General features: G+C 30.5%; 1 protein-coding gene across 1 annotated transcript; it reads right to left on the reverse strand.

The window, feature by feature from the left end:
* Positions 1 to 379: 379 nt before the first annotated feature.
* Positions 380 to 1,174, reverse strand: BDCG_16085 (uncharacterized protein; the record flags this gene model as incomplete). The annotated part of the gene is made up of 2 exons (XM_045425356.1): positions 695 to 1,174; positions 380 to 386 (listed from the first exon to the last, which is right to left on the reverse strand). The coding sequence occupies exons 1-2, from the start codon at positions 1,111 to 1,113 to the stop codon at positions 380 to 382; spliced, it is 426 nt and encodes a 141-aa protein (XP_045279094.1). The 5' UTR covers positions 1,114 to 1,174.
* Between the last annotated feature and the right edge of the window lie 9,981 nt (positions 1,175 to 11,155).

Consider the following 11,155-nt stretch of genomic DNA (forward strand, 5'->3'; position numbering starts at 1 on the left):
ATGTGTAATAACATTCTCAGTACTTATTTAATCAGATTGTGATAAATCTTTCTACATTGAGATAGACACATTTAAATGAGCTATCAGAGACACTCTTCTACAGATGAGTAAGAACAGCAAGCTATATCTGATGACATACAATGATAGAAAACTATCAGACATTGAGCTCAATTACTCAGTGTATGAAAAGAAATTGCTAGTGATCAAGCATGTGCTGATGTTATGAGATAGATATATTAACAATGAGTATATAACAACAGTGATCACAGATCATAAAAGTCTTATCTATTTATAATTGATGATAAAACCTTTCAAATGCTTAGCATGTTGAATCTCAGAGTTCTAAGTATATAATCTTTATATTAAATACTGAAAGAGATCAGATGCTGTGATATCTGATGTAATCAGTTACAGACTTGATTTCATGAGTGAGAGTTCTGTAAATCAGGCATAAGAAATGTTCATGTTAAATGCACTGAGAAAATACAAGAAATCAGAATGAGTGAACATCATGATCTCTCACTTAAAGAATGATAAGATGTCAAATGATAAGTGTCTTATGAGAGTAGTAGAAGAGATGCTTCTGAACTTCAAGCTGAGAAAATTGAAAAACAACATTGTGCTTTACTGCAATCTGAAATACACAGAAGCTCTCTATCTAGAATCTTTATTTAGATGTGACTTAATAACTTACATGCACACAGCCGACCGCTCCACCACGAACTCGCTCGATTTTTCGAATAAGAACCCGCCGATAGATCCATCGAAAAGCCCTCGATCATACGAGCATTCTGACCCCATCGCCGACCGCATACCCTGTGTGGTGGTGGAGTTATCCAGCCAAATGTGAACCGGACGTTGTTCAAAACTCCTGTGTGGGAGTATCCCCCGTTCTCCCCTATCACACCACAACCCCGGGCCAAAGTGCCATACAAATTGTAAGGTGAAGAGACCTAGCCATATGCACCAATCTTCTCGATTTTGGAAGATCCCCGATCTGTAGTTGTGGAGATATCTGAGGAGCGACCTCCGCGAAAACCCTGTCCATCTTTGATGTTCCAAAACACCAACGCCAAGTCCCACCGTTGTACCGCCCTTCCTAATCTGGCCCATCCCCGGCAGAAAAATACAAAAAGATACCTCGGCGATAATATCAAGCACATAACCAACGGCCACTTCTGAAGTGCAACCTCCGCGGTCTGTCTTCAGTGTATCTGAACATCAACGCCAAGTCTCGCCCTTGTACCACCCCTCTCAATCTGGCTCATCCCCGACAGAAAAGTACAAAAAGATACCTCAGCAACTGTACTCAATACATAATCAGCAGACATGACAACTATAAAATCAGTATACTTCAAGGTCTGACTGAGCCTTTGATCCCTGCACAGTGAGATATATTAAATCTAGTTTTAATATCTCAATATTCAATAGATTCTGCAAGGGATTGAGAACAGCAACACTAGGTTTCTATTGAATTTGAGAATTAACTCTATATTGATATAATCATTGACAAAGTCTTCTATTTTGAGATATAAATAACCAGTTCCTCTACATCCTGCTGACAATATTTATATTATCATATAGAAACAGACTTATATTCTCTATAATATCAAGACTCTGAAGAGGGAAAGTCTTGATAGAGAGTATACAGTAGTGCATATTTTAGCAGTTTCTATCTCATTCTTCTGCAGCAGTTAATGCAAAAAAAAAGATTTTAGAAATAGTTTTTTACTTCTCTTAAAAAAGTAAGATGTTTTTCTCTGGGTTTTACACAATATTCTTACAAAGAATTAAAAATAGAGTTGTTTTCTGTCATAATTTCATATTCTTTTAAGTAAGAATTACTTTTTCAGTGGCTGAAGAGCTTTTATTAATACTTAATTCTTTTTTACACTCTTTATTAACTGATTTGAGTTGCACACCTGTTGTGCGAGGAGAATTGAATAATTTAGAATAAAATTGAATAGTTTTAATCAATTTCTCTTCAAAAAATTGATTTATTTTTTGTCAGTTTTTCTCTCAAAAACTGTCATATCATCTGATTTACTATCAATTGATATCATACTTTTCCTCACTGTATCCTAAGAAAGAGATTGTAAAGATTTTATTGATTTATCTTAAAAATCAATTTTAGTTTATTAGATTCTCTTCAAAAATCTAACCTAGTTACTGAACTAGTGTGAAAAAAATCAGGTGTTTTATACACAAAAGTCTGCGATTCTTCTTTTGAAATAGTCTGATCAACTTTTCAATTGAAAACAGACTTAGAAACCTCTTAATTGAAACAGTCTGACCAACTTTTCAATTCAAAAGAGTTTAATAAATATCTCAATTGAATTAGTCTGATCAACTTTTCATTGAGTAAGAACAATGAGTTCAAAAGTACACTCAGTTGATGTGGAAAAAGATGCTTTCTCAAATGCTATTCCTGAGATTGAAATTCTGAAGAGAAGAAAGAAAGAAGAGATAGAGAAATAACAAGTTCTTGAAATACAGAAACTTGAAAAAGCAAGTAAAATTCTTGAAAAGCAGTGTCTGAATGAGATGAATGAAGAAGTTCTGTTAATTCTTCATGCTCAGGCTAGACAACTACAGAAAGTGATCAAGTTCAAACTTGGAATTTCAAACACAGTTCAAAAAACTTTGAAAATTTCTAATACAATCACTGACTCTTCAGTTTGCTCTTCTTTCTTTTCTACTTCTTCTTCTTCTTCTTCTTTGAATCAGAAGAAAACATATGCTCAAGCAGCTGAATCTGCTATCTCTAAATCTGCTGTCTCTAAACCTACTGTCTCAAAACCTGCTCAAAATTCTGAGAAAACTGAGAAGAATACTGCTCATGCCTCTATTCATAGAAAAGTGAAAAAGAAAATGTAAAAAGAGAAAAACTTCCAAATCTCCAGAAATAGAAGACTTATTCTCAAAGTCTCAAATCAGGACATTCTGCAAAGAAACAAGCTAAACTCAAATCTCATTTTCAGAATCAGAAATGAAATTAACCAGCAGTTCTTTTCTCAGTTAATGACTGATATTGAAGTTCAAAAACCAGTTATAGCTTCAATTGAATCATCATTCTTTGAAAACTTCATCATTCTGACTACAATGCCTGAATTCAGTGCTGAATTCCTTATTCAGAATGAGAATCTCTGAAAGTCAGCAGTAGAATCTTTGTTAAACACAACAATTCTATCTGAAAGAGATGAAAAGTGAGATAAATTCATTCTTCATGATATTCCAGTTGAAATTTTTGACTGTGAAGAAGAAATGCTACTTCTCAAAAATGAATTGAAAGAATACAACTCTATTCAACTGAGAAAGGAGCCTGTATGACTAAATTCAATTGAGTTCAGACAAAGCAGGAGAAATGCCTCTGTTCTAGTATATATAAAAACACTTGAACAGTCAAAGATCTCTGAAGTAAGAGTAGCAGGTTTGAAAATGAGAGTTCATGAATACAAAGACTCAAGAATGAACCTCAAAGCTCAAACACAGTGTTCAAACTGTCAAAGATATGAACACTTTGCAATCTCATGTTTTAGAGACTCAAAATATGCATTTTGTGTCAGAGATCACAAAACTAGTGAGCATAAATGTGAAACATGCTCAAAAAGAGATGAAATTTGTCAACACACTCTGCTTAAGTGCTCTAATTGCAAAGAAAAACATGCATCTAGCTCAAAAGAATGTATGTTTGCTCCTAGAACTCAAAAGAACTGGAGAAAAGATGAAGCTCAAAGTCAATCTAGAACTGAAGAGAAGAGTTAAGCCAGTAAACTCACAACTGCAAGCTCAAAAAGAAGAAACTCTCAACTATCTAAGTCTTCAAACTCCAACTCTCCAGCTAAATATAAATAGAACTTGAATTCTCAAACTTCTGTTAAGATTAGAGAATTGAGAAATGACTCTGATAATAAACTAGATATAATGCAAGCAGTTGAGATTTCTACTTTTCAGAATAGTTATAATCTACTATCTGATGATAGTGATTAGATTCTACTCTACTCTCTTTTAGTATAAATATACAATAAAAACAACAAAAAAAGTTTAAAAACTCTTCAAAAATCACATTTATTCAAAATAATGTGAATAGAAACTCAAATTGTATTTATTCTTGTCTTCAAATTGCATTTGAATAAAAAGTTGATTTTATACTGCTTCAGGAGCCGAATTTTGATGCTGAGTAAAAATATGTTATTTCTCATTCAAGCTACTACTGCTTTTTATCTCAAAAGTCTGAGATAAAGTCAAGAGTAGTGATCTATGAAAGAAAGAGATCAAGATATCAATTTAATCTAAGATTTGATATCATGTCTGACCCTGATATTCTGATGAGTGATATTATAGATAAAGAAAATGAGTTTGATACTATACAGCTCATAAATATCTATAATGAAAAGTCATTGAAGAAAAATAATAATATCTGAACAATTGATAGAGGATTTCTGAACATAACTTCATCAAGAAACTCTATAATTATAGGAGATTTCAATGCACATTATTCCTGATGAAATTCAGAATGCAAGAGAGCAGTGAGAGCTGATAATCTGATTGAATGAATCTTTGAGCATTCAATAGATTTGGTTAATAAGTCTGATCAATAAACATTCTTTAGAAAAGACATGAAACAGAAGTCTATTATAGATCTAATCTTCATGTCACAAAATTTAATGAAAAGAAGACTTGTAAACTGATTTATTGATTCAAATGAGACATCAGGATCAGATCATGAGATTATTCAATTTAATATTGAACTGAGTGAAAAATAAATGAGTGAAAATCCTCTTCTCTCTAATCAGTATAACTTTGAAAAAGCTGATTGAAAAGCAGTTGAAGAAAGTATAAAACTGCTAAAATCTGAAAGATAGAATGAGCTATATTGAAATTCTGGTCAAGATATCTTAAATGAAATGCTTGAGAATAGAGTGAAGCTTATTACATCTATTATTCTAACAAGTGTTAGAGATAATATTTCAAAAAGAAAATCTTCTGAGTATTCAAAATCTTGATGAAATGAGAATATCTCATCTAAAAGAAAAGAATTAGCTACTGCTAGAAGATATTGAAAAAATGATATAATATCTGATGAAGAGTTCAAAGCTGTCAGAAATGAATATTTTTCAGATATCAAAAGAGCTAAAACAGACTGCTGGAATAAATTTCTTGAAGAAGCATAAGAAAAGGAAATTTTTAAAGCTTTTAACTATATTAAAACAAGAAGTGTAGCAAAACTTTCAGTCTTAGAATATGAGTTTCAGAATGAATCATATATAGCAAACTCTTTTGAGGAAAAATGTCAAGCTTTCATGAGAATCCTCTTTCAGAACTCATCAGACTCAGATTCAGATTCAGAGAAAGAGAATATATCACTTCTCAACTATATTGATGAAAATGACTGGGAATGACCTGATCTTACACAAGATGAATTAGAGTCAGCTATTTTCTCAAGTTCTGTTAAAACTGCTGCAGGTCCTGATTCAATTAATCACTTGATTATTCAAAATACATATTCCTACTTAAAGAATGAATATTTTGAGCTCTTTTTCAATCTCTTGAAAAATGAATATCATTCTGAATACTGGAGAGAAGCCACTGAAGTGATTCTTACAAAATCTAATAGAAAAACTTCAATTCCTAAGTCATATAGAGTAATATCTCTATTGAACTGTTTAGAAAAGGTTTTAGAAAAGATAATAGCTACTCAACTATCTTTTATAAGCTCTATAGATGATTCTCTTTTATTCAGTGAATAAATGAGAGATAGAAAACAGTGTTCTGCAATTGACACTGTTCTCTCAGTTATTCATAATATTTAAATAGCAAAGTATGAGAATCTGGTCTCAACTGCAGTTTTTATTGATATAAAGAAAGCATTTGATCATGTTTCAAAGTCAAAGTTAATTCAGATATTGAAGATATTAAAACTGTCACTTTCTCTAATAAAATGAGTTAACTGTTTTATATCTAAAAGAATTATATAACTCTTCTTTGATGAAATGAAATAAGATAAGACTGAGATAAAAATAGAAGTATCACAGAGATCTTCAATCTCACTCATTTTATTTGTAATATATACTGTATATCTATTCAAAAATAGAAATATGAGAATAGTGCAATCTCTGAGTTATGTGAATGATATTGATCTAGTCTACAGCTCAAAAACTATCAAAGAGAATTTGAAAGTAATTGAAGAAGCTGTAAAGAAAATCTTTATTAGAGCAGATATCAATCAAATTCAATTTAATATGAATAAAACTGAGTTAATTCATTTCTTTTCTAGACTCAATGAGAAAGAACTATCTCTAACTCTTTTAAATAGAGAGATTAAACCCAGTGTAAATGTCAAATGATTAGAAGTATGATTAAACTCCAAGTTGAATTTTAAATATCACATTCAACAAAGAACTGTCAAGACAGAAAGACTATTGAACAACATAATCAGACTATCAAATACAGAGAGAGGTCTATTCTTTCAGGCTATGAGACAGTTATATATAGCCTGTATCACATCAGTAGCTGATTATGAAGTTCAAGTTTAATGAAATAATCAAGAGAATTTCACTGAACTCTTTCAAAGTCTGTAAAACAGAGCCTTGAGAAGAATTCTGAGAGCATTCAAATCATCTTCTATTAAAGTAATAAAAATTGAAGCTTCAATTCCTTCTTCTGCTATTAGATTTAAAAAGATCTGTATGAACTATGCTCTGAGAGTTGTAAAGATGAGCTTAAATTATATAATCAGAGAAAGAGTCTCTTCTTCATTTCTATCAATTAACTCTGGAAATGAACTGGATTGGAATAGATTTCTTGATTGAAATGAAAATAATTCTTCAAAGAAAATGCCTTTTCAACTGTACAGACTATACTCTCTGATTAAAAATCAATTTTCTTCTTTAAATATTGAAAAAGTTGATCATGAGAAGTTATCTCTCTGAAGAGAAAAGCTTGAATCTCTTATAGACTTATAAATAAGTGAACTATCAAAAGAGAAAGAATATGAACAGTATTTGAAGAGAATTTCTACAATCAATATAAAAGACTCTATTCTGATTTATTCAGATGACTTAAAAAATGAGAACTTGAATAGATTAGGCGCAGGCATTGCTTATACTGAAGATAATATTAATTTTATCTCAGATTTCTGGAATCTAGGCTCTGAATGTGAAGTCTTTGATGCTGAACTATTTGCAATAGTGAAAGCTTTCAAACTCATTGAAATAAAATCTTATAAAAGAGGAAATTATTTGAAAGAGACATGAATATTCTCTGATAGTCAAGCTGCTTTAAAAAGACTTAGAAATAGTCAGATTTATAATGATTAAATGAATCTTGAACTGATCTTAAACTCTGTTTTGAAAATTCAAAAGAGAAGAATATTAAAGCTGATAATTCATCTACACTGAGTTTCTGCTCACATGAATATTTATGATAATGAATTGGCTGATTCAGCTGTAAAAAAGAGTGCAGAATTAAGCAGATCTATTCAAAAAATTATATCCTGATCTTTTATAAAGAGAAAAATAAAAGAATCTTGTTTAGACAAGTGAAATGAAAGCTGACAGAAACAAAAGAAGAGTATACATTATTCAAGATTTGAAATAAAACCCAAGTGGAAATCTTGTTCAATTAAATATAAAAAGAAAATATTCTCATCTATAATACAGCTGAAACTAGGACATGGCTATTTCAAATCTTATATACAAAGATTTGATGATAGATTTGACTCAATAGAATGCTCATTCTGCAATACAAATGAGAATCCTGAGTATATTATAATACACTGTGCATTATACAATAGTCTCAGAGCCAGATTGAAAGAGAAGTATGATCTAAATCAATTAAATATGAGATTCTTATTCTCAACTGAGACAGGAATTAAATACTTAATAGACTTTCTATCAGAAACTCAAGCAGCTATAAGAAAATGGCTAAATTCAGAATTATCTGAGTATGAAGAGGAGAAAATAAATCAGATATAGTCTGTTAAAACAGCTATACACTCTCTTTTAATAATTTGTTTTGTTATAGTCTCTCTTTACTTTATCTTTTTCTTTATCTTTTTCTTTCAATTTCTTTCTATCTATTTATTTAATGTGTCTATCTTTGAGACTGTGTTCTTTTTCTCTTTTCTTTTGTCATGATATTGTCAAATGATTTCAAAGTATCAAAAGATGTTAAAACACTGCAATTTGTAAACAGTTTTTGTATTCTGGGCTGGAATTTTCTGATTTTGCATATCTGAAATTGATGAATGTATAATAGTTAACTTTACAGACATAGAAAAAACCCTGAGAACTAAAGTTCTCAGGTAGATGTCATAGTCTCTGACTGCATACATCTATAATTGAAGAATAATAATAATAATACTTACATGCACAAGGAATTCAGTCACTTAGAAAGCTCTGAACTCATGAGTGTACTTGAATCAAGAGTATACTGGTTAAGTATGACTGAGAATATTCAGATATATACTCATAAGTGTCTGAATTATCAGGTTGTGAAAGAATCTAAGAAAGAGTTAGAATGTGAGAAAGTGTAATATCAGATAAAGTGTATAATACAATTATTTAAACAATGAGAGATGAATCTCATAGATATATTACTGTGAATATCAAATAAAAATTGATGAATAATCACTGCTATTGATTACACTACTGACTGGCTAGTTGTGAAAGCAGTTTCAGAGGTAACAGAGAAGATGATAGCAAAGTTTCTACATAATAAGATCTATGTTAACTATGAAATGCTGTGTGAGATTCTAACTGATAACAGTGCAAACCTTGTGAGAGAAGTGATGAGGCATTTCATAGGCCAGTTACAGACAAGACATCATAGAACAATATTATATCATCCGCGGACAAATGAGAAGATAAAACACTTGAATGAAATCTTGAGCAACATGCTGATGAAATATCTAGTGAGTAAGTCTATGAGACTATAAGATGAATATCTCAGACAGGTGCTATTGACTACATAGATTTGACAGTATGCAGTCTCTAAGCATTCATCATTCTATCTGTTGTATGAATTGCATTCATGCATTCTGAAGAATGCTTCAGAAAAGGTGAGAAAGAGAGCAGTTGTAAACACAGCAGAAACAGCAGTTGCAGACATAGCGGAAACAGCAGTTACAGACACAGCAGTAGCAGTTGCAGATGCAACAGTCGCAGACACAGAATCAAGATTGAAAGAGATCAGCCACACATGTACAAAAGCTAACAAGTTACTCCTGAACTGAGCAATTCAATCAAAAAGAATACAAGACTCACTAGTTAAGAAATCAAGTCTCAAGATGAGAACATGAGTTTTTATACATAATAAGAGTTCTGAGAAGTTCCAATCTAGATGATTTGAGTCATATAAAATACTCAAATCACATTCTCTGAAAACATACACATTGAAAGAATCAGAGAAACAGATCTTACACAACTTAATAAATAATTCATAACATGAAATCAATCAGCAGTTCTTTTCTCAGTTAATGACTGATATTGAAGTTCAAAAACCAGTTATAGCTTCAATTGAGCCATTCTTCTTTGAAAACTTCATCATTCTGACTACAATGCCTGAATTCAGTGCTGAATTCCTTATTCAGAATGAGAATCTCTGAAAATCAGCAGTAGAATCTTTGTTAAACACAATAATTCTATCTGAGAGAGATGAAAAGTGAGACAAATTCATTCATCATGATATTTCAGTTGAAATTTTTAACTGTGAAGAAGAAATGCTACTTCTTAAAAATGAATTAGAAGAATACAACTCTATTCAACTGAGAAAGAAGTCTATATGACTAAATTCAACTGAGTTCAGACAAAGCAGAAGAAATGTCTCTGTTCTAGTATATATAAAGATAATGAAACAGTCAAAGATCTCTGAAGTAAGAGTAATAGATTTGAAAATGAGAGTTCATGAATACAAAGACTCAAGAATGAATCTCAAAGCTCAAACACAGTGTTCAAACTGTTAAAGATATGAATACTTTACAATCTTCTATTTCAGAGACTCAAAATGTGCATTCTGTGTCAGAGATCATAAAACTAGTGAGTATAAATGTGAAACATGCTTAAAAAGAGATGAAATATGTTAATATACTCTGCTTAAATACTCTAATTACAAAGAAAAACATGCTTAAAAAGAGATGAAATATGTTAATATACTCTGCTTAAATACTCTAATTACAAAGAGAAACATACATCTAGCTCAAAAGAATGTATATTTACTTCAAGAACTCAAAAGAACTGAAGAAAAGATGAAGCTCAGAGTAAATCTAGAACTGAAGAGAATAGTCAAGTCAGTAAACTCACAACTGTAAGCTTAAAAAGAAGAAACTCTCAATTATCTAAGTCTTCAAACTTCAATTCTTCAGTGAAATGTAAACAGAATTTGAATCCTCAAACTTCTGTTAAGATTAGAGAATTGAGAAATGACTCTGATAATAAACTAGATATAATGTAAGTAGTTGAGATTCCTACTTTTCAGAACAGTTATAATCTACTATCTAATAATAGTGATTAGATTCTACTCTACTCTCTTTTAGTATGAATATACAATAAAAACAATAAAAGTTTAAAAACTCTTTAAAAATCACATTTATTCAAAATAATGTGAATAGAAACTCAAATTGCATTTATTCTTATCTTTAAATTGTATTTAAATAAAAAGTTGATTTTATACTGCTTCAGAAGCTGAATTTTGATGCTGAGCAAAAATATATCATTTCTCACTTAAGCTACTACTGCTTTTTATCTCAAAAGTCTGAGATAAAGTTAAGAGTAGTGATCTATGAAAGAAAGAGATCAAGATATCAATTTAATCTAAGATTTAATATCATGTCTGACTCTGATATTCTGATAAGTGATATTATAGATAAAGAAAATGAGTTTAATACTATACAGCTTATAAATATCTATAATAAAAAGTCATTGAAGAAATATAACAATATCTGAATAATTGATAGAGAATTTCTGAACATAACTTTATTAAGAAACTCTATAATTGTAGAAGACTTCAATACACATTATCTTTGATGAAATTCAGAATGTAAGAGAGCAGTGAGAGTTAATAATCTAATTAAATAAATCTTTGAGCATTCAATAGATTTGATTAATAAGTCTGATTAATAAACATTCTTTAGAAAAGATATGAAACAGAAATCTAT

This window comes from Blastomyces dermatitidis, assembly GCF_000003525.1.
Source record: "Blastomyces dermatitidis ER-3 genomic scaffold supercont1.1, whole genome shotgun sequence".
Taxonomy (NCBI): domain Eukaryota; kingdom Fungi; phylum Ascomycota; class Eurotiomycetes; order Onygenales; family Ajellomycetaceae; genus Blastomyces; species Blastomyces dermatitidis.